Source organism: Pan troglodytes, chromosome 6 (assembly GCF_028858775.2).
Source record: "Pan troglodytes isolate AG18354 chromosome 6, NHGRI_mPanTro3-v2.0_pri, whole genome shotgun sequence".
Taxonomy (NCBI): Eukaryota; Metazoa; Chordata; class Mammalia; order Primates; family Hominidae; genus Pan; species Pan troglodytes.
Window position 1 is genome coordinate 128274620 of NC_072404.2, and position 25142 is coordinate 128299761.

The 25142-nt window shown below is 36.6% G+C and overlaps 1 protein-coding gene across 1 annotated transcript in view; it reads right to left on the minus strand.

The window, feature by feature from the left end:
* The window catches only part of BMT2 (base methyltransferase of 25S rRNA 2 homolog), a 119304-nt gene that overhangs the window by 76346 nt on the left and 17816 nt on the right, over nt 1–25142 (minus strand). The window contains exons 2-3 of the mRNA XM_009454218.4: nt 19667–19808; nt 67–237 (exon numbers count right to left, since the gene is read on the minus strand). Coding sequence (XP_009452493.2) covers nt 67–237; nt 19667–19808 — 313 coding nt within the window. The remainder of the gene's footprint in view (nt 1–66; nt 238–19666; nt 19809–25142) is intronic.

A 25142-nucleotide genomic window follows, 5' to 3' on the forward strand; every position in this document is an offset into this window, starting at 1 on the left:
AACCACTGCATTATTTCACATTAATACAGTTATCCAGGATAATCAAAGTAGAAAAAGTATACTTACTCAGTTATAAATTCAGGGTTTGTAAAGCTGAGGTTGGTTAAATGACCTTCAAGTTGAGAAGACTCATGCATATTTAAGGCTGGAGTGGTCTTAGTGGCAAGTACAGCTCTTTTTTCATCTTTCTCAAGTGCTTTTCTCTTCCCACCATTTTGGAAATATTCTCTGCATACACTACAAGTAAAAATAAAGTTGTATTTTAACATACTGTGTACGACTATAAAATAAGACGGAAAAATTGGCTTTTATTAATCAAGATGGGAAACTTTCAAATTTAAGATTTCTGCTTTGAAAATGTCAAACTGAGATAAATTTGAGCACCTTGTAGCACTTTCAAATTTTTAAAAATTACTATACAATAAAGAATGATCACAAATTATGTTTAGTAAATAAAAAATATGTTTTTTCAGGATTACAGATGTGTTTGTATATACTTTACTGAACTTCTCTCTTGACTAAAACTTCTCCAGCAAAGCTTACATAACTCTACTATGCAGTGACAACATCCAGAAGGAATAGTAGTCGCAGTTAATTTTGAGCTGGCTTTACTAGTAGTAGACAGATAACCCAACAGCTGTTCTTGAGGTCCCTCTTGGTTTATGATAACAAAGTCAGGGTGAGTGTGAGCACGCGCGTGTGTGTGTGTGTTTGTATGTATGTGTATATATATGTATATATGTATATATATAGAGAGAGCGAGCTCATTTTTCTTATTTGCACTTAATTTACTACATATAGCTCATACTTTACACAAAGCTACTTTATCATTCTCCACAGACATTGCTTGGTGAAGTTCCAAAAATACATGGCAAGAGAAGAATTGAAGAGCAAAGAATTCATGCAAAACTGGTTTCAGCAAGTACAACCATGGTCCAAGGGAACTATGCCCATTTCTCCTTCATGCTTACAGGATCCCATTAGTTCAACTTCAGTTTTTCTTAGTTCCTATTATGCAAGACTTCTTTAACTTATACTATGTAGATTTACTTTTAACTCTATACGCAGAAGTTGAAACTTATTCAGCATGAATTAAACATTTATTAAGTATGCATCATGTGTAGAGGTGCATAATGATGGCCAAATTGCAGAAGGCATAGTTGTTACCCTCAAGAAGCTACTGTTACCTCAGTAAAGGACACAAATAATTACTATATATAACAATAAAAAACATGATTGATAAACAGATAAACAAAGATAGTTATTTCTATAAATAAAGTACCTAACCCAATCTAAAATCAGCAATATAAATGGATTTTAGAAAGATAAGTAGGAATAAACCAGGAAAGTAAAGTAGAGTGGAAACTTTCTAGGCAGAAAGGACAGCATAAGCAAAGACATGAAAGAGAAAAGCAGAATGAGTCTTCAGAGATGTACCTCAGTTCAAGATACATGAAGTTTAAAGTACTGGGCAGAAGATGAGTGGACCTATTCTCAAATGAAAAAACCCTGAGCCTAGTGCACACATAAAGAGGAAGGAGAGCCAAGGTATGCAAGCTTCAAATCACGCAGGATCCACAGGCCAATTTTTAAATGCAGTCTTTACAAATCTAATCTAATGACAAAGAGCAGTTTAGAGGTTGCCTGGGGTAGGGTGTGGGGATGAGTGCAAAGGGGTACAAGGGAGCTTTCTGGAGAAAAATGTTCTATATCTTGATAGTGGTGGTGGTTACATAAGTGTAAACAACTGTAAATACCCACTACCTGTACACTAGATGGGTGCATTTTATTGTATATAAATTATACCTCAGTAAAGCTGATAAAAATGTAGACTTTATCAACTTGAAATTAATACTAAAAAGCTTGCTTATGTTTCTATCAGGTAGAACCATATAAAACTGGTGATATTCAAAAGTTCTTGAGCTACAAGAACTGCAATTTTATGTGGTCTAACCTAACAGCTACTAAGGCAGTAAAATACTTAAAGGGCTAAAATTCTAAGTTCTCATAGAATAATGACAACCATCTAAATTCCAATATCCCCATATACCCTCAAAAAAACATACAGATCAATAAAGAGAGCGAATAAAAGCACTTACCATTTATACCTATGGCATAACAAGGAAATAAAAAGTAACACTTCATTTTACTTGTTATTGAAAATATAAAAATCTGAAACCGAGTTGGCTTTGGAGGCCACTCAAAGTACAGAGTCAGATGACGACTGCATAAAAGAGAGAAATGTATGAAAAGGTGGCCAAACAGAATCTGCCAGCAATCACCCCCTAGACCTGCAAGAATATCAAATTGAGTAACTATCCATGCAAAAAAGCACCTTCATAAGAACTAAGTCAGTAAAGAGATCACAGTTTCTGGTTTTAGCCTAACAAGAAAAGATGCATTGAAGATGATAGGAACTCCATAGACAGTCTTGAACTGTCTATACCATCCTCTCCCAAGCCCCGGCAGTACACCCCAGAGAGATAATCTTTGTGCTTTGTGGAGGGAGTGTGAAATAACTATGGGACTTTGCACTGGAACTCCACGTTGCCCTGTCACAGTGGAACACAGCACTGGGCAGAAATCTACTGGTGTCCACAGGGGGCATTTAGACCATCCTTGAACAGACAGAAAGAAGTCTGCTGCCCTAGTGGGAGGAATCTTAGTCCTAGTCTGCTTCGCTACCGGCTGAATAAATTGGCCTTGGGCTCCCAATAAATGTCAGTGGCAGCCAGACCATGGCAACTGTAGTCTTTGGGTGAGCCCCAGTGCTGTGCTGGTCTCAGCAGAGGCTGTGAGCCCAGGGTACTACAACCAAGTGTGACACCAGCTGTGGTGGCCATGGGAATGCCTCCATCACCCCTCCCCTCATTCTAGGCAGTGCAGTGTAGAGACTTCTTCCACTTGGGGGAAGGAGAGGAAGAGTATAGGAGACTTTGCCTTGCAACCCAGGTAGCCCAGCCACAGTGAAACAAAGCACCAGGCAGAATCCTAAAGCCCCTGATTCCAGGCTGTTGTTCCCACATGGCACTTCTAGACCCACCCTGGGACAGAAGGGAATCCTCTGCCCTGGGGGGATGGACCCCAAGTCCCTGCAGGATTCATTACCTGCTGACTAAAGTGGCCTTGAACCTTCAGTAAACATCAATGACAGTTCAAATATGACCCAGCATGAGGCCAGCTGTGGTGGCCACAAGAGTGTCTGTGTCACCTCTTCCCCAACTCTGGTCAGACCAGCATAAAGAGACACTCATTCCACTTGAGGGAAGAAGAGGGATTTTGCCTGGGAACCCAGCAACTTCTCCTTTATCTTCAAGTCCATTAGGGCTGGGAATTCAGCAATCTGCAGAACTTGCAGTGTACCTGGGCTTAGAGTGCCCTCTAGTGCTGAAATGGTTACAGTGACCACAGGCTTAGATAATACTTTAGATAAACTCTGAATGCTTAGAAGGCCCTCTGAAAAAGGATGGATACTAACAAGTCCAGATTACAAAGACTGGAATAAATATCTAACTCTTCTATGCCCAGACACTGAAAAACATCCACAAGCATCAAGAACAGTCAGGAAAATGTGACCTCACCAAACAGACTAAATGAGGCACCAGTGACCAATCCTGGAGTAGTACAGATATATGACTTCTCAGGGAATTCCAAATAGCTTTTTGAGGAATCTCAATGAACTTCAAAAAAACAGAGAAGGAATTCATAGATCTTTCAGGGAAATTTAACAAAGAGATTAAAATAATTTAAAGAATCCAACAAAAATCCTGGAGCTGAAATATTCAATTAATGAACAAAAATATGTATTACTATCTAAACAGAATTGATCAAGCAGAAGAAAGAATTAGCTTAAAGACAGGCTATTTCAAAATACAGAATCAGGGGAGAAAAAGAAAAAAGGAGTGAAAAAGAAAGAAGAATGCTTACAAGTCTGGAAAATAGCCTCAAAAGGGCAAATCTAAGAGTTATTGGCCTTAAAGAGGAAGTACGGAGACTGGGGTAGAATGTTTATTCAAAGGAATAATAACAGTTTTCCAAACCTAGACAAAGATACAAATATGCAGTTATAAGATCAAAGAACACCAAGCAGCTTCACCCCAAATAAGACTACCTTCAAGGCATAAAATCAAACTCTTATAGGTTAAGGACAAAGAAAGGATCCTAAAAGCAGTAAGAGAAAAGAAACAGGTAACAAATGAAGGAACTCCAATACATCTGGCAGCACACTTCTCAGTGGAAACCTTACAGGCCAAGAGGGAATGAGATGACATATTCAATGTGCTGAAGGGAAAAAAAAAAAAAAGGAAACAACTTTCAACTGAGAATACTGTACCCCGCAAAGCTATTCTTCAAACACAAAGGAGAAATATGTAGATAAACAAAGATGAAGGACTTCACACCAGACCTACCTTACCAGAAATGCTAAAGAGAATTTTTCAACTTGAAAGAAAAGGATGCTAACACACAATAAGAAATCATCTGAAAGTATAATATAAAACTCACTGGTAAAGGTACATACATAGTTAAATTCAGAATACTCTAATACTGTAATTGTAGTGCATAAACTATTCATATATTCAGAGGAAAAAACCCAATAGGATAAATTTATTATATCTGTACATATATATATATAAAAATAGATATCTAAGAAGAGATTTGTAATAAGGAATTGGCTTATGTGATTATGCAGACTGAAATGTCCCACAATCTGCTATGCCTAAGCTGTAAAACCAGGAAAGCTCCAATCCAAGTCCAAAGGCTTGAGAACTATTTTATAAGTTCTGGTCCAAGTCCAAAAAGGCTTGAGAACCATTTTATAAGTTGTAGTCTAAGTTCAAAGGCCTAAGAACAAGAAGTGTCAATGGTGTAGGTTCCAGCTAGAGGGAAGGCCTCAAAAGAGGCCTACTCACCCACAATAGAGAGGGCAATCTGCTTTACTCAGTCTACAGATTCAAATGTCAATCTCATTTGGAAACACTCTCGCAGACACAGCCGGAAATAATGTTCGGCCAAGTATCTGCGTACCTTTTGAATCAGTAAAGTTGTGAATAATATTCCATAATACCTAAAATTAACATAGGCAACACAATATTGACAGAGAAAAACAAACTGAAGGACTACTACCAACTTCAAGACTTACTATAAAGCTATAGTAATCAAGACAGTGTGGTAATGGTGAAAGAAAAGACAAATACATCAATGGAACAATAGAGAGTGCAAAAATATACCTACAAAAATATGGTCAACAGATCTTTGAAAAAGGAGCAAAGGCAATACAATGGAGAAAAAAGATAATTTTTTCAACAAGTCATGCTAGAACTAGACATCCACATGCAAAAAAAGAAAAAAAGTAAATCTAGATATAGACCTTACACCTTTGACAAAAATTATCTTGAAATGCGTCATAAATGCAAAACTATAAACTGTCTAAAAGGTAACATAGGAGAAAACCTAGATGGCATTGGGTATGGTGATGACTTTTTAGACATGACACCAAAGGCATGATCTGTAAAAGAAAAAGTTGATAAGCTGAATGTCACTAAATTAAATTTTTTTGCTTTGTGAAAGACATTGTCAAGAGAATGAAAAGAAAAGCCACAGACACTGAGAAAATATTTGCAAATCATACATATCAGGGGTCCCCAACCCCCAGTACTGGTCCGTGACCTGTTAGGAACTGGGCTGCACAGCAGGAGGTAAGTGGCAGGTGAGTGAGTGAAGCTTCGTCTGTATTTACAGCTGCTCCCCATCGCTCACATTACTGCCTAAGCTTTGCACCCTGTCAGATCAGTGACAGCACTAGATTCTCATAGAAGCACGAACCCTTATTGTGAAATGTGCATGTGAGGGATCTAGGCTGCACGCTCCTTATGAGAATCTAAAGCCTGATGATCTGTCACTGTATCCCATATAACCCCCAGATGGGACCGGCTAATTGCAGGAAAACAAGCTCAGGGCTCTCACTGATTCTACATTATGATGAGTTGTACAATTATTTCATTATATATTACAATGTAATAATAATAGAAATAAAGTGCACAATAAATGTAATGCACTTGAATCACCCCGAAACCACCTGCTTCCACTCCAGTCAATGGAAAAATTGTCTTCCATAAAACCAGTCCCTAGTGCCAGAAAAGTTGAGGACTGCTGACATATACAATGAAGAACTGTTATCTAAAATATAGAAAGAACTCTTAAAACTCTGTAAGAAAGCAAATAAATTTAAAAACCAGGTAAAAGACCTGAACAGACATCTCATCAAAGAAGATACACAGAGTGGAAGCAACAAGAATGCTTATCAAGTGCTGATGAGAATGCAAAATGTTACACTTTTTACAGCAGCTTTATTCATAATTATCAAAACTTGGAAGCAACCAAGATATCCTTCCATAGGTGGATGGATAAACTGTGATACATCTAGACAACAGAGTATTATTCGGCAGTATAAAGAAATGAGATATCAAGCCATAAAAAGACATAGAAGAACCTTAAATGCTAATTACTAAGTAAAAGAAGCCAATCAGAAAAAGCTACAAACTTTATAATTCCAACTATATGACATTCTGGAAAAGGCAATCTATGAAGTCAGTAAAAAAGTTGGTGGTTGCAGGCCGGGCGTGGTGGCTCATGCCTGTAATCCCAGCACTTTGGGAGGCCGAGGTGGGTGGATCACCTGAGGTCAGGAGTTTGAGACCAGCCTGACTTATATGGAGAAATCCGTGTCTACTAAAAATACAAAATTAGCCAGGCATGGTGGCGCAGGCCTGTAATCCCAGCTACTTGGGAGGCTGAGGCAGGAAAATTGCTTGAACCGGGAGGCGGAGGCTGCAGTGGACGGAGGTTGCGGTGAGCTGAGATCGCGGCATTGCACTCCAGCCTGGGCAACAAGAGCAAAACTCCGTCTCAAAAAAAAAAACCCAAAAAAGTTGGTGGTTGCAGATGGGTGAAAAGGCCGGCACAAAGGATTTTTAGGGCAGTTAAACTATTCTGTATAATACTATAACGGAGGATACATGTCATTATACATTTTTCAAAAACCATAGAATGTACAATATCAAGAATGAACCCTATGGTAAACTATGGACTTTGGGTGATAATGATCTATCAGTGTAAGTTTAACAACTCTAACAAATGTACCACTCTAGTGCTGGATGTTGACAGTGGGGGAGGCTATGCATGTTTGGGATGGAGTGGTTGTATATGGGAACTTTCTGTACTTTCTGGTCAATTTTATTGTGGGTTTCTGGTCAATTGTGTTGTAAACCCACTGCTCTAAAAAAAAAGTCTACTTAAAAGAGAAAACAAACCAACCTTGGGATAAATATATCATGTATCTCCTGGTGTATTAAACTGAGAGGGACACAACATCACCTATGCAAAACTCTTGCTAATGATACACTTAACTTATATCTAATCACAAATAAACTACACATATCCAAATTGAGAGGCAATCTATAAAATGTTGACTTTTAAAAAATGGCCGCATAGGCCAGGCACGGTGGCTCATGCCTGTAATCCCAGCACTTTGGGAGGCCGAGGCAGGCAGATCACCTGAGGTCAGGAGTTCAAGACCCGCCTGACCAACATAGTAAAACCCCGCCTCTTCTAAAATATAAAAATTAGCTGGGTGTGGTGGCAGGTGCCTGTAATCCCAGCTACTCGGGAGGCTGAGGCAGGAGAATTGCTTAACCCAGGAAGTGGAGGCTGCAGTGAGCCAAGATCGTATCACTGCACTCCAGCCTGGGTAACAACAGCGAAACTGTCTCAAAAAAAAAAAAAAAGTCATATCATAAAAAGACAAAAAAGAAAAGAAAAAAAATGATGAATTTTTTTAGATTAAAGACCAAAAAGGCTTCACAACTAAGTGCAATGAGTTATCCCTGATGGGATCCTGGATTGAAAAAAAAAAATACAGGTATAAAGAACACTATTGTGAAAACTGGGGAAATTTGATTATGGATTACATTATTAGTTAGCATCACATTAATGCTAAATTTCTGGAGTGTGATAGTTGTATTATGATTATGTAGAAGAATGTTCTTACATGATACACACTGAAGTATTCAGGAATAAAAGTCTGGTAATTTCTGTAACTGACTCTCAAAAGGTTCAGCAGAGAGCAAGAGAGAAAAAGGACCCAGAGGAGAAAGAGGAACAAGAAACAAAAGTAAGACTAAGTAGAGTAACATTTTTTCAGAAGCTGAAGGAAAGAAAGTGTGAGTCAAGGATTTTATATCCATCCAAACTACGTATCTTGTAACAAAATTATACAAAACCAGTTTGTAAGATGGGTGAACTCAGAGAACATCATAATTCCAAGTTGTTTTTAAAAAATCTACTGGAAGATAAACTTCATCTATGAGATGATTAAGAAATGTTGGTGAAGAAGTAGGGAATAAAAAGCATTAAATCACTTTTAAAAAAGCGGGTACTTTAAAATGCTAAAGGCATTCAATTCACTTCAATTCCCAGTGAAGATATAACTATTATAAATAGTTATGTATCACTTATCACAGCAGACATCTTTACAAAGAAGAAATTCCATGAGATGTATGGAGAAACAGACAAACACCAACAACAGGGACTTTCCACTTTCAATCAAGAGAATGAAAAGGTTACAGAAGCCCTAAAAAACATAATAAAGTTTACCTTATTGCTAGAAGATGAACTCTGCATTCAGAGAGAATAGCTTCTTTTTAATTATACATGGAATAGTCACAAAAATTACCATATATGTGTATTAAGTCATGAAGAAAACCATAGTAAAAACCATAATGAAAAAATACAGACAAAATTATACAATTGCAATGCAATAAAATGAGAATTAACCAAAAACAAGAAATCCATTCTGCTATTTTTTAAAAAAGTAAATAACTGGGTCAGAGGGCAAATACTAATAAAATCACAGAATATCTAAAAAAAATTAATGAAAGCATTACAAGTCAGAAGCTAAGGAATGCAACTAAAATAGCAATCTGATGAAAATTGAGATGCTTTAATGCTTATATCAATACAAACAAAAGAAGAAAATCAAATGAAATAAACATGGAACTCAAAGGATTAGAAAATAAAGCAAAAGAAAGGAAGAGTGCCAACAAATACACAAAAACTTGTGCAACTTTTTTCCAGAAAAATACACCAAATATATAGAATAGAAAAATTTCTTAAACTTGACTCAGTAGAAATAAAAAGTTTAAACAAAATCCAAAGATGAAATAGTTATCAGAGTTAATCTTACTAAAAAGCACCAGTACAAGCCTTCAAAAACCAGATAACCCCTGTATTAATCATGTTTTTTACTTTATCTTTCATATTTTGATATTTTGGGAGGGGTGTTGGAGGGTGTGCTTATACATCCAGAGAGAGACTGCCCCTCTCAGGACCAGCTAATTCCTTAAGGCGGTAAACTTACTTGGGAAAACATTTCTCATATGCAAGCCAACCGCTATCTAACTTTTACACATAGAACATTAATTCCCCACTACTAAATCAACTCAAGACCATATACCAGACAACAACGGACAGCCTCTAGTCCCCAAAGCCTACTGAAATTATTCAACCTAGCCAATCCTAAACCGTTTACTCTGCCCTGCCTTGGCTTTTCCATAAAAAGGTCAATAACAGCTCTGGTCTAGGCTTTCCTTTAGCTCCTGCTTCTGACTCCTGACAAAATCTGGTGCTTCCTTTGTAGCCCTGCATGGTGCAGTATGTCCCCTTCTCTCAGGAAATATAAGTAATAAATAATTATTTCAATGGCATTGATCACTCCATGTTTTCCCTCAGTCACCTCTATAAATTAAAATTCCACTGATACATGTGAGACAACCCCAAAAGTACTTAAACTGTTCCAAACCATAGAAACAAAAACATTTTTCCAAATTCATTTTCAGGGAGCAAAATTACAATAATACTTATCTGATCTCATAAAGACTACAAAAATAAAGGCCAATATCACTTATAAATATGAATAAAAATATGAAATTAAATTTTAAACAGAATTAAATATGACCAAGTGATACATATTTCAGGAATGCAAGGATGGTTCAGCATAAGAAAATCCACTAATATAATTCACTATATTCATAAATCTAAGAAGAAAACACATTTATTCTTCTCCATAGATGTTGAAAGGCCATTCAACAAAATTCAAACCCATTCCTAATATAAACAATAAAATACAAGTTGGCAAACACTTCCTTAATATTAGAAATATATATATATATATATATACACACACATCAGCCAAAAAGCCAGCAACTTAATGAAGATACACCACATACATTACTGCAAAATGAATAAAGCACAGCTATGTAATAGACAAGAGAAAAAGATTTAGTCAAATGAATAAGAGAGGAAGAAATAAAACTTTGTGTATTTATAGATGACATAACATATATACCTTGACAACCCAAGAGAATCAATCATAAACTCATATAAACAGAAAGAAAATTCATTAAAATGGTAGGATGTAAAACACTAAAAAATGAAAATCATCCATATGTATATGTACACACACAACAATATCCTGTTAGAATATAGTCATGTGTTGCTTAACAATGGGGATATGTCCCAAGAAGTGCATCATTAAGGTGACTTCATTATTGTGAAATCACCCAAGTATACTTAAATCTAGATGGTATAGCCTACTACATACCTACAGCATGTTACCATACTGAATACTGTAGGCCACTGTAACACAATGGTTAAGTATTTGTGTATCTAAACATAGGAAAGGTATAGTAAAAGTACAATATTATAATCTTATGGGGCTACCATTGTATGTAGTCCATATATTTCCACTGTTGATGGAGATGTCATTATGCAGTGCATAGCTGTGTAACAGAAGGGAAGGGGACATTTACAACAGCAATAAAAATGACAAAATACCTAGGAGTAAGCCCAACAAGAAATGTGCATAACCACTATACAGAAAACCTTAAAACACTACTTTGCAAAGTAGTCTGCTACTTTTGACTAAAGTAGACTAGAACAAATGGAAAGACATATCTTTTTTTTTTTTTTTTTGAGACAGAGTCTTGCTCTGTCACCAGGCTGGAGTGCAGTGGTGTGATCTTGGCTCACTGCAACCTCCTCTGCCTCCTGGGTTCAAGTGATTCTCCTGCCTCAGCCTCCCAAGTAGCTGGGACTACAGGTGCACACCACCATGCCCAGCTAATTTTTGTATTTTTAGTAGGGACAGGGATTCACCATGTTGGCCAGGATGGTCTCAATCCCTTGACCTTGTGATCTGCCCGCCTCGGCCTCCCAAAGTGCTGGGATTATAGGCATGAGCCACCATGCCCGGCCGACATATCTTTTTAATGGATAGGATGACTCAACATTATTGAGATATCTGTTGTTCCCAATTAATGAAAAATTAATGTAATCTCAATAAAAGTAATTTTTAAAATGTAGTTGGACCAGTTGATCCTAAAGTACATGTGGAAAAAAGCAAAAGCAAGAAAAACCAAGAAAACCCTGAAAAAGAATAGTGTGAGATGGGGGTATGGAGAGAAGATGCTACAGAACAGCATTGTAAGTCTTTATGATTAAAATAGTGATAGTAGGCATGGATCAATGATATACACAATGGAATATGACAGAAAAGCTAAAACAAAACCAACTATGTGGGAAAACTTAGTACATCATCTAAGTGTCATATCAAATTACTGAAGAAAAGGTAAAGTTTTTAATAAATGTTGGGGAAATGGATAACTTTGGTAGAAAAAAAATTAGATCAATACTTCACAAGAAATACCAAATTTGACTTTTAAACAGGTCAGAGATTTAATGTAATAAATGAGAAATCCCCTAAGTACTAGAAGAAAACATGAGTGAATAACAAATTGTTATTTGAATTCCTACAGTCTGGTAATTAGGAAAGCTTTTCTAAGACAATAAAAATCTGGAAGCAATAAAACAAAAGACTGATACATCTAACTACACAAAAGCAAAAACTTTCTGTATGGCAAAAGATATAGTCAAAGACAAAGGGCACAAATATTTATAAATGATATAAAGAGCTCTAAAAAAATCAAGAAAAATTAGAGACCAAAAGTCAACAGAAAAAAAAAAAACTATCAAAAACATGATCACATAATTCACAGAAAAAAAAGGCAAATGACTCCTAAATATATAAAAAGGTACTTTAACTCATTCATAAGAGAAATGTAAAATAAACTCAAGCTAGAGATACCAATTCCAATCTATCAGAGAAAAATTCAATAGCTGAGCCACATACTATGTTGGTGAAGTTATAAAGAAATAGGTATTCTTACTTATTTACTTATTTATTTATTTATTTGCTGGTGAAACTGCAAAATGATATAACCTCTACACAGGGCAATTTGGCAGCACATCTAATAAAATCACACATGCATTTAATCTCCATTCCTGCAATTCCACACCTAGGAATCTACAAATATACAATGACAAAAATACAAAATGCACATACACAAGGTTATTCATTACAGCACTATTTGTAATAGCAAAAGCTTGTAAACAAGTCATGAAAATGAGGAATATATCTGTATACCTGTGATGGTTAATTTTAGGTATCAATTGTCAAACATTATCTTAGGTGTTTCTTTGAGGGTGTTTTTGGATGATATTAACATTTACATTGGTAGACTAAATAAAGCAGACTGCCTTTCCTTAATGTGAGTGGGCCTCAGTCAGTCAGTTGATGCCTGAATAGAACAAAAAAGCTGACTCTCTCATGAATAATTAAAGAGAATTCCTCCTGCCTGACTGCCTTTGAACTGGGACACCAGCTTTTTCCTGGCTTCAGACTCGAAGTGGGTCTAGAGGCTGCTGGCCTTTAGACTGGATCTATACCTTCAGCTCTCATGGATTGCCACCTTGTCCCCTCACCTTGCAGATCTTAGTTGTCAAACTCGATAATCATATGCATTAATTCTTTATAACAAATCTTACTATACACACAAACAGACACATCCTATTGCTTCTGTTTCTCTGAAGACTCCTGACCAATACCAAATACAGTAATTCTCATATCAAGTAAAAAAGAAAGGTACAGAGTATGTAACAGTATACAACACACTACCACCTACAGGGATAAGAAAGGGTGGATATATGTACATATGCATATGTACATGGATATGAATTTGTTTATTGTTGCAAAAACAAACACTGGTAGGATAAAAACGAAACAAATGAAAATGGTTACCCATAGGAGGTGTTACCCGGTGTAATACCTATATGACAGTTGAATTCTGATCCTGCCCCAACTCTGCTTACCTTTAAGAAACAGGATACCTGTAATAAAAAGTTCCCTTTGAAATAATGAGACCAGGTGAGACTGGTTAGAACCAAGATAGCTGACCTAATGAAAAGACCTCATGTTTCATTATCATCTCATTTCCATGCTAAATGAAATGGTACTCCCACCAGTTCCATGACAGTTGGCAAATGACCATAACAACTGGAAGAAGCCATAAAAGGACAAAAAGGATGGTGGCACTCCAGTTCTAGAAAGTTCACTGCCCATTTCTAGAAAAGACATGAATATTAATCTTCTTGCTTTTAATGTCCAATGCCTTCATTAGAAAACCCTGTATTTTAACCCCCCAGCCTCTCACTAGTGGAGAAGTTGAATTGTGAGCCATGCTCCTGCTTCTCAATTCCATGGCCATCAAATAAAGCCTGCACTGCTTGATACTCACTTCTGGTTTTGTGTACTGGTTTTGTGACAATGAACAGGGAAAGACCCCATCTTTTGGGGAACCAGCTTTGTTGGTAACAGAGGCAGGTGTAAATGAAGAAAATAAAAGGGAGTCTTTTTTGAGTACATCTTTTTATAAGGTTTGACTTTTGAACCACGTAAATGTTTTATATTCTCCAAAATTAAAATAACAATAAAAAATGCCCCAAACTGAAAATTAAGTGAAATCAACTGTATAGCAAATTGGTATTACAACCATACAGAAAATAACTGTTTCAAGCAACTTTTAAGCATATATTCTGATCCTTGGTGGGATATGTTCTAAAGACAAAAGAACTGCAAAGAAATCTTACATTTCAGTTATTTTATTTTTAGAAAATCAGTATTGCAATTTTTAAATCATTTTATGTAAATTGTAGGAAAAGGCTAATGTATTAATGTAATTCAGAACCAAGTCCTTCGGTGTAACAGAAGAGAAATAAAAAACAGATAAGTTAAGCAAAAATAAATATAAATATAAAACAAAGTTGTTAAGCAAAAATCTTATAATATTAAACTGGAGTGGAAAATATCAATTAGGAATTTGATTGAATATTTATATATAACACTATATAATATTATATATTTTTCTAATTCTCTTTACCAAAAAGATGCAGAATAAAGCACACCCTGTGCACATCTAGTATCCACATGTTACTTTTCAAATGCCATTTCCCACTAAATGAAACTAGGACTCCCTGAAGAAACAGTCTGATGCCAGGTCTCGACGAGGGGAAGCAAAGACTCATCTTTGTACTACAGAGCAAGAAAGTGCTCACAGGTGATGTAAAACACAGAAGTAAACTTTGGGCTCCTGCTGCCTAACATGAAATTATTTGAACACCCCACCCCCCAAAAAAAAGACTAATAATGAAAAATGGAACAAAAACCCAAGATGTTACTGTGACAGTCCAAAAAAATAAACCCCACAACCCCGTTGTCCTAACTGTAATTGACTATTATACCAATTGCTTTCGTGAAAATTGGTAATTAAACAGAATTACATATTTTTTTAATCTGATTTTCTGGATAACATGTAATCATCATTCACCATTTATAAAGGAAAATTCTTTTATTTACAAAAGAATGCCAGCTAATAAATGTCAAGAAATAATACAATTTTAAAAATAATTGTTTTGTAACCCCAAATATTATTTAATAAATGGAAGTAAAACTGTTTGTTGAAAGACTGTTAGGAAAGAGGATTGATCCACAAGCCAAAATATCACTGTACATATTACTTAATTATAAAGGGATAACTTAAGTTTACAATGGAAAGATTGAGTAGATACCATCTTAACCAAATGATAACATTTAGTATCTCTAATGGCGGTACACCTCACAACAAAAACCTACTAATATGACACAAAATGATGTATGAAGCTTCATCTAATAGATATTTTTGCAAAAATATCTGACCTGAATCAATCCTTTAGACCCAACTTTCAGTTTACAGGAAATAAATGAGATTGAGGAAATAATTGGTACCATGAGAAAACAATCAGATAATCCTGCATGTAGAACACAAAACTAATTTGGAATTAGGATACAGATTATCAGAACAGCTCATATGATACAATTTAAAAAACAACCTATTAAAAAGAAATCATGAGAGATGAGAATGCAAAGGGGTCTAAAGGAAATAAATTACAGACAAGCACAAGTCCTTCCAAAATGAGAAGGGATCACAGGCACTGGGGAATTTGCTGAAATGGTACCTGGGCTGCAGAGAATCAAGCCTTCCAGGGTAGAAATACTCTGCTGGATTAAAGGGAAATGGCAGAGCTTTTAACAACTGCTTGGCTGTGTGACAGATTGATACCTTTAAGAAACTCAAATGTAGAGATAATTCTCCCCATTCTCCTCCTGATTCCCTCCACAGGTCTATTTATGAGTATGTGAAGGCAGCAACAGCACTGGTGGCTGCGAGTGGAACTAAAAAGCAGAAAAACATTAGGCTTATGTCCTGCAAGAGAGTTGCACCTGTAATACACACAGAACAGGATTCATTCACTATCAAAGCACTTGAGACCAGAAGTGAATTGAAACCACCTAAAGAGGTCATCCAGCTCCAATACAGCTCAACTCCTGATGGTATCAAAGTGTTCAGTCTTTCATTCTAGCTGCCTTTCAGAGCAAAAAAAGCATGTCTCTCTGGAGAAAAAGGGTATTTATGCCAATCTCTTCTAAACACAATGCCAGTATAAAAACAGAATTACCACACATAAAGCAGGAAAAAATGACCCATAACCAAAAGAAAAAAATAGCCAAAAGAAACAGACCAACAGATAAGACACGTTAGAATAAGCAGACAAAAACTTTAAAATAACTATTTTAAATTTTTTTTTTTAATAGAGAAAAAGACAACCCAAATGGACAAAAACAGAGAACTTCAACAGAAAAATTAAATCTCTAAAAAGCCAAGTAACTATTATAGAAAAACTGGGAAAAATGGTATCTTAAAAACATCTTTATTGGTTAATGATAGATAAAAAAGCCAAGGAAGAAAAATCAGTAAAGATATATAGAATACTTGCACAACACTATTAACCAGCTTGAACCAACAATTGCAAAATGCAGAATGTGGGATATTCTACAAATTAACTGACATTTGTCTAAAAACTCAATGTTATGAAACAAACAAAAAAACCAAGAACCTAAAGAATTGTAACCACCAAATGCAATGTATGAGACTTGATTGGATTTAGAAAAAATATATATATATATAAATTTTAAAATATATTTTGAAGACAGTAAGAAAAATCTGAACTTATGAACTAAGTATTTTAGAAAATTAGATTACTGTTAACTGTCTTAATATGATGACGGTGTTGTGGTTATGTAGAAAAATTTCCTAATTCTTAGGAGATGTGTGCTAATAGATTTAGGGATAAAATGTAATGTTATCTGTAATTTACTTTCAAATAGTTCAGGAAATAGTGTGTTTATAGTATATGTTTCTCTGTATTTAAAGAGCTAAAAAAGGCAAATTCCTTTATTGAAGGTATAGCTATACCTGTATATTGCATTTTTTCCCCTGGCTTTTAATGATTCATATTACATATAAAATTTTATTATTCTGTCCTTGGCAGGATAATGTCAGTAAGGCTTACCTCATATAACATAGTCCCATAAGTTTTAAGTATAACAAGAAGCAAACTTTTGTCCAACCCTTTTTAAAGCCCACTTTAGCTTTCAAACTGACATGCTTTTAGAATTATCAAAAAGAGAAAAAAACTGCATATAGCTCATAATTATATATAACTCAAATTTCAAAACATAATATTGTTTTAAAGTCTTTTCCCCAAACCTAGTTTTATGTTTAAAGATGTTACATAACTTCTCTTAGTATTACTTCTGATAGAAAAAAAAATAAAGAAATTTAACCATATCTTGCCACTGTTCTTTTTTTAACAGTATGACCTAAATTCCTAATGATTTTTTCATCAGTTTACATAAAAAATGACCTCGTGATAATATAACGATTGATAAAACAAAAATCCAAGGAAAAAGGAAGAAGACTGAAGTTTGAGGCAGATTCATTGTTCAAGTAGAAGGTGAAAGCAATTGCTCCAATAAGAATACTACCTATCAAAGTTCATTTAAGAGATATAGTTTGAGGGCCTGCCTGCTGTACTGTAATAGTAATTTAAAAGCACTACGCTAAAATCCAACAATGATGGTCTTAAACAGCAATAGTACTGATTTCCTGACTTTCTGTTACAGGGGAACTATTTGGTTCAGTAGTATGCCTCATTTTGTGTTTCTTAACTTGAGGGAGAAAATGTATATTCTGTAAAACAGTCAGATTTATAACCATCTTCTCACCCCAACCATCCCATTTCCTATTATTTTGGCACCTTTCTTTAGTTCCTTAACTCCATTATTCTTTGACTCCACAATCCACTGATGGTACCACTTTCTCACTATACCTTATATTTTCAATTCCCTTACATATCATAATCACTAAAATGTGTGCCCCATCACCTCCCTGGCTCCTCTGAGTCATTATACTTATTTGAGCATTAATCCTAGTACACTGTCCTGTCAACTCACTATCTCATTCACCAACTGTTTAACTATAATTTCGTGCCATGATTATTGAAGTAGTTTTCTAACTGGGTTCCCTTACTGACACCCTTGCCCTTCCTATAGTCTATTCTTAACACAGAAATTAATTCTTAAGAATTCTTGACATCTTGCAAAAGGTTAATAAAATCCTGTCACTTCTTTTGTCAAAACAGCCATATGACTTCCCATGTCAGAGTAAAAATCAATGTCTTAAAATGGCCCACAAGACCCTACAAAATCTAGCTGTTCATTATCTTATTTTCTACCTCTCTCCCTCTGTCATTTTGCTCTGGCCACACTGGTCTCCTGGCTGTTTCTGAAACATGCCAGCATGCCTCTTCTTCAAGGTCTTCAGACTTGCTAGGGCTGGCTTACTCTCTCATTTCCTTTATATCATTGGCACACATCACAACAGTGAAACCCTCTTCCCCTACCTTACTTAAAATTGTTTTAGTTTTCCTTGCTTTATTTTTCTCATGGTGCTCACCACTGTCTGAACTAGTATAAATTTAACCAACATATTGTTTCTGGCCACTCACCCCAACTAGCACGTAAGCTCTATGAGAGCAAGGATTTTGTGAGTTTTATTGTACTCCTAGTGCCTATAATATGACTGGTACAAAGTAGACAATCACTAAATATTATTTATTAAATAAAAGAACTAAGTTAAATACATATTTTTCTCTGAATTATTTGTTGAATGAATGAAATATGCATTATTACAGTTTTAAAATGAGATGTAAAAATTTTTGAATAAAAATGGAAAGAAAATGTAAACCAGAAGTTATCATAAACTTACTGTCCATGAGAAAGACAATGCTTTATTTTTGGGAATTCATGTTTATTTATTTAGCCTCTAGGTTTTTTTTTTTTTTTTTGGTCCAGCGTTACTTTTGCAGGTTTGTTATATAGGTAAATTGCACGTCACAGGGGTTTGGTATACAGATTATTTCACCACCCGGGCAATAAGCATAGTACCCAATAGGGAGTTTTTCAGGGAATTCATGTTTAAGTTTAGTCAATATACTTATCCTTTCTTATAATTTTACCACATTAAGAGAACTAGTATCTGCATTATTTCATTTTCTGATATTTTTAGCATTAGAATCAATATCATGAGAAAATAAACATTATCCAAAGTCAATATAAATGCTGGAATACCCTGAACCGTACATCAAAAATTCAAGATTTAAAAAATTTTAAGATGTTTTAAGACTTTATAGAACTCACTTTTACTTGAATCTAAATAATTATCTAAAGAAATTTTTATACCATAACTTATTAATGAGTCAAGTATTAAATCATTATATTTAAATGTATTGTATGTATTAAATGCATTTAAAGCCATATTTTTTAAAAGTTAAAACAAGTGTGTCAAAAGCATTTTTATTTAAAAAGGTGAATGAAACACCTAGGGAAAGTGAAGCAAAAGGGAGAAAAGTTGTTTTAAAAGACATGATCTCTTTCACAGTATTTCTGGTATTCTATTTTGGCACTATGAATAATACACAGCATCACTTAAGAGTTTTGGCCAGGTGCGGTGGCTCACGTCTGTAATCCCAGCACTTTGGGAGGCTGAGGCAGGCAGGTCACGAGGTCAGGAGTTTGAGACCAGCTGAAACCCCATCTCTACTAAAAATACAAAAATAGCTGGGCGCGGTGGTGGGTGCCTATAATCCCAGCTACTTGGGAGGCTGAGGCAGAAGAACTGATTGAACCCGGGAGGTGGAGGTTGCAGTGAGCCAAGATCACGCCATGCACTCCAGCCTGGGTGACAGAGCAAGACTCCGTCTCAGGAAGAAAAAAAAAAAAAAAGAAGTTACAACAATACATTCGAAACCAAAAACGTTAATTCATAAAAGTACTTACCTACAACACCATTCAATACGACCTTCGCCCTCACAAGTTTTTGCCCAATGATTATCTGCCAAATTTTTCATTGCAACGGCATATTCACAAAGAGTTTCTTCATCCTCACAGTGTTCTCGCCAGATCTTATCAAAATCTCCCACTAAAAACAAAGAGATAAATGAATTAAGTTTACACTGAAACATGTCAGACTCTTGAAATAAGTTTTAGCACAATCTGAAATTATTTAAAGATAAATACAAGCAAAATTATAAAGTAAAACCATAACATTTTAAACATTTAAAATGTTTAAATAAACGTTTACACATTTAAATAAAAATAAAAATGTTTAAATAAAAGTTCCTTTATGTAAAGGGATGCATCGTTTTAATTATTTTTAATAAATAAATGAATGATAACAGATTTGTGAAGCTGGAAAAATTGACAACATATACGCAGATACTGTATATATGAGTTATCAGTTAATAATCCAAAGACATGCTGGTAAGAAACAATTACAGCTGAGTACTCAAGAATTAATTTTCCTGTTACTGTTGGGCGATATAACTTTGCAGGAGCTCAGTACAAACACATAAACCTGCTTCTTGACTGTTATTTTCTTGTGTTTCTATTGACTGTTATCTTCTTGTATTTCTACATTTATTAAAAAGGGGTTGGTAGGTAAGATGACAATGTAAATTAAGCAATGAAGTAAATATTTCTATTTACACACTTGGACTTGCTCTAGGCATAATGTAGTTTAAAAATTTATAATTCTAGGTCAAAAAAGTCAAAAACTGCCTTAAAGGAAATTACTTTGGAAGCCTCTCCAAAGTTTGTAAGCCTTAAAAAATGTCCTATATAAAAACTATAAGCTGACTACATTATCCATTCAACTACTACCTTTTATTTAAATAAAATTAAATCAGTCATCACAATATGAAATTGAAAACATCACTGTGATGACTAATAAAGGTAGGAGAATGCTATTGCTAAATAAAGGACATTAATGCAACTGTAATGGTAATAGAGTAAACAAAATTTACAGGGTAGTTTCATTCACTGTCCTTGGACATAGGAGTTAGGTTCTCACACCCCATAATGAAATGTAGGCCATTAATTGGGGACAGAATGAACTTAAAACTATAAATAGAGGGGGTCAGAGCCAAGATGGCCGAATAGGAACAGCTCCAGTCTACAGCTCCCAGCATGACTGAAGCAGAAGACAGGTGATTTCTGCATTTCCATCTGAAGTACCGGGTTCATCTCACTGGGGAGTGCCAGACAGTGGGCGCAGGACGGTGGGTGCAGTGCACCATGCGCGAGCCGAAGGGGGGCGAGGCATAGCCTCACTTGGGAAGCGCAAGAGGTCAGGGAGTTCCCTTTCCTAGTCAAAGAAACGGGTGACGGACAGCACCTGGAAAATCGGGTCACTCCCACCCTAATACTGCGCTTTTCCGACGGGCTTGGGAAACGGCGCAACAGGAGATTATATCCCACACCTGGCTCAGAGGGTCCTACGCCCACGGAGTCTCCCTGATTGCTAGCACAGCAGTCTGAGATCAAATTGCAAGGCGGCAGCAAGGCTGGGGGAGGGGCACCCGCCATTGCCCAGGCTTGCTTAGGTAAACAAAGCAGCAGGGAAGCTCGAACTGGGTGGAGCCCACCACAGCTCAAGGAGGCCTGCCTGCCTCTGTAGGCTCCACCTCTGGGGGCAGGGCACAGACAAACAAAAAGACAGCAGTAACCTCTGCAGACTTAAATGTCCCTGTCTGACGGCTTTGAAGAAGAGAGCAGTGGTTCTCCCAGCACGCAGCTGGAGATCTGAGAACAGGCAGACTGCCTCCTCAAGTGGGTCCCTGACCCCTGACCCCTGAGCAGCCTACCTGGGAGGCACCCCCCACAAGGGGCAGACTGACACCTCACACGGCCGGGTACTCCTCTGAGACAAAACTTCCAGAGGAACGATCAGACAGCAGCATTTGTGGTTCACGAAAATCTGCTGTTCTGCAGCCACCGCTGCTCCAGGCAAACAGGGTCTGGAGTGGACCTCTGGCAAACTCCAACAGACCTGCAGCTGAGGGTCCTGTCTGTTAGAAGGAAAACTAACAAACAGAAAGGACATCCACACCAAAAACCCATCTGTACATCACCATCATCAAAGACCAAAAGTAGATAAAACCACAAAGATGGGGAAAAAACAGAGCAGAAAAACTGGAAACTCTAAAAAGCAGAGCGCCTCTCCTCCTCCAAAGGAACGCAGTTCTTCACCAGCAACGGAATAAAGTTGGGCAGAGAATGACTTTGACTAGTTGAGAGAGGAAGGCTTCAGACGATCAAACTACTCCGAGCTAAAGGAGAAAATTCAAACCAAAGGCAAAGAAGTTAAAAACTTTGAAAAAAATTTAGACGAATGTATAACTAGAATAACCAATACAGAGAAGTGCTTAAAGGAGCTGATGGAGCTGAAAGCCAAGGCTCGAGAAGTACGTGAAGAATGCAGAAGCCTCAGGAGCCGACGTGATCAACTGGAAGAAAGGGTATCAGTGATGGAAGATGAAATGAATGAAATGAAGCAAGAAGGGAAGTTTAGAGAAAAAAGAATAAAAAGAAATGAACAAAGCCTCCAAGAAATATGAGACTATGTGAAAAGACCAAATCTACGTCTGATTGGTGTACCTGAAAGTGACGGGGAGAATGGAACCAAGTTGGAAAACACTCTGCAGGATATTATCCAGGAGAACTTCCCCAATCTAGCAAGGCAGGCCAACGTTCAGATTCAGGAAATACAGAGAACGCCACAAAGATACTTCTAAAGAAGAGCAACTCCAAGACACATAATTGTCAGATCTGCCAAAGTTGAAATGAAGAAAAAAATGTTAAGGGCAGCCAGAGAGAAAGGTCGGGTTACCCACAAAGGGAAGCCCATCAGACTAATAGCAGATCTCTCGGCAGAAACCCTACAAGCCAGAAGAGAGTGGGGGCCAATATTCAACATTCTTAAAGAAAAGAATTTTCAACCCAGAATTTCATATCCAGCCAAACTAAGCTTCATAAGTGAAGGAGAAATAAAATACTTTACAGACAAGCAAATGCTGAGAGATTCTGTCACCACCAGGCCTGCCCTAAAAGAGCTCCTGAAGGAAGCACTAAACATGGAAAGGAACAACCAGTATCAGCCACTGCAAAATCATGCCAAATTGTAAAGACCATCAAGGCTAGGAATAAACTGCATCAACTAATGAGCAAAATAACCAGCTAACATCATAATGACAGGATCAAATTCACACATAACAATATTAACTTTAAATGTAAATGGACTAAATGCTCCAATTAAAAGACACAGACTGGCAAATTGGATAAAGAGTCAAAACCCATCAGTGTGCTGTATTCAGGAAACCCATCTCACATGCAGAGACACACATAGGCTCAAAATAAAGGGATGGAGGAAGATCTACTAAGCAAATGGAAAACTAAAAAAGGCAGCGGTTGCAATCCTAGTCTCTGATAAAACAGACTTTAAACCAACAAAGATCAAAAGAGACAAAGAAGGCCATTACATAATGGTAAAGGGATCAATTCAACAAGAAGAGCTAACTGTCCTAAATGTATATGCACCCAATACAGGAGCACCCAAATTCATAAAGCAAGTCCTGAGTGACCTACAAAGAGACTTAGACTCCCGCACAATAATAATGGGAGACTTTAACACCCCACTGTCAACATTAAACAGATCAACGAGACAGAAAGTTAACAAAGATACCCAGGAACTGAACTCAGCTCTGCACCAAGTGGACCTAATAGACATCTACAGAACTCTCCACCCCAAATCAACAGAATATACATTTTTTTCAGCACCACACCACACCTATTCCAAAATTGACCACATACTTGGAAGTAAAGCTCTCCTCAGCAAATGTAAAAGAACAGAAATTATAACAAACTGTCTCTCAGACCACAGTGCAATCAAACTAGAACTCAGGATTAAGAAACTCACTCAAAACCGCTCAACTACATGGAAACTGAACAACCTGCTCCTGAATGACTACTGGGTACATAACGAAATGAAGGCAGAAATAAAGATGTTCTTTGAAACCAATGAGAACAAAGATACAACATACCAGAATCTCTGGGACACATTCAAAGCAGTGTGTAGAGGGAAATTTATAGCACTAAATGCCCACAAGAGAAAGCAGGAAAGATCCAAAATTGACACCCTAACATCACAATTAAAAGAACTAGAAAAGCTAGAGCAAACACATTCAAAAGCTAGCAGAAGGCAAGAAATAACTAAAATCAGAGCAGAACTGAAGGAAATAGAGACACAAAAAACCCTTCAAAAAATTAATGAATCCAGGAGCTGGTTTTCTGAAAGGATCAACAAAATTGATAGACCACTAGAGCAAGACTAATAAAGAAGAAAAGAGAGAAGAATCAAATAGATGCAATAAAAAATGATAAAGGGGATATCACCACCGATCCCACAGAAATACAAACTACCATCAGAGAATACTACAAACACCTCTATGCAAATAAACTAGAAAATCTAGAAGAAATGGGTAAATTCCTCGACACATACACCCTCTCGAGACTAAACCAGGAAGAAGTTGAAACTCCGAATAGACCAATAACATGCTCTGAAATTGTGGCAATAATCAATAGCTTACCAACCAAAAAGAGTCCAGGACCAGATGGATTCACAGCCGAATTCTACCAGAGGTACAAGGAGGAACTGGTACCATTCCTTCTGAAACTATTCCAATCAATAGAAAAAGAGGGAATCTTCCCTAACTCATTTTATGAGGCCAGCATCATCCTGATACCAAAGACTGGCAGAGACACAACCAAAAAAGAGAATTTTAAACCAATATCCTTGATGAACATTGATGCAAAAATCCTCAATAAAATACTGGCAAACTGAATCCAGCAGCACATCAAAAAGCTTATCCGCCATGATCAAGTGGGCTTCATCCCTGGGATGCAAGGCTGGTTCAATATACGCAAATCAATAAATGTAATCCAGCATATAAACAGAGCCAAAGACAAAAACCACATGATTACCTCAATAGATGCAGAAAAGGCCTTTGACAAAATTCAACAACCCTTCATGCTAAAAACTCTCAATAAATTAGGTATTGATGGGACACACCTCAAAATAATAAGAGCTATCTATGACAAACCCACAGCCAATATCATACTGAATGGGCAAAAACTGGAAGCATTCCCTTTGAAAACTGGCACAAGACAGGGATGCCCTCTCTCACCACTCCTATTCAACATAGTGTTGGAAGTTCTGGCCAGGGCAATTAGGCAGGAGAAGGAAATAAAGAGTATTCAATTAGGAAAAGAGGAAGTCAAATTGTCCCTGTTTGCAGATGACATGATTGTATATCTAGAAAACCCCACTGTCCCAGCCCAAAATCTCCTTAAGCCGATAAGCAACTTCCACAAAGTCTCAGGATATAAAATCAATGTACAAAAATCACAAGCATTCTTA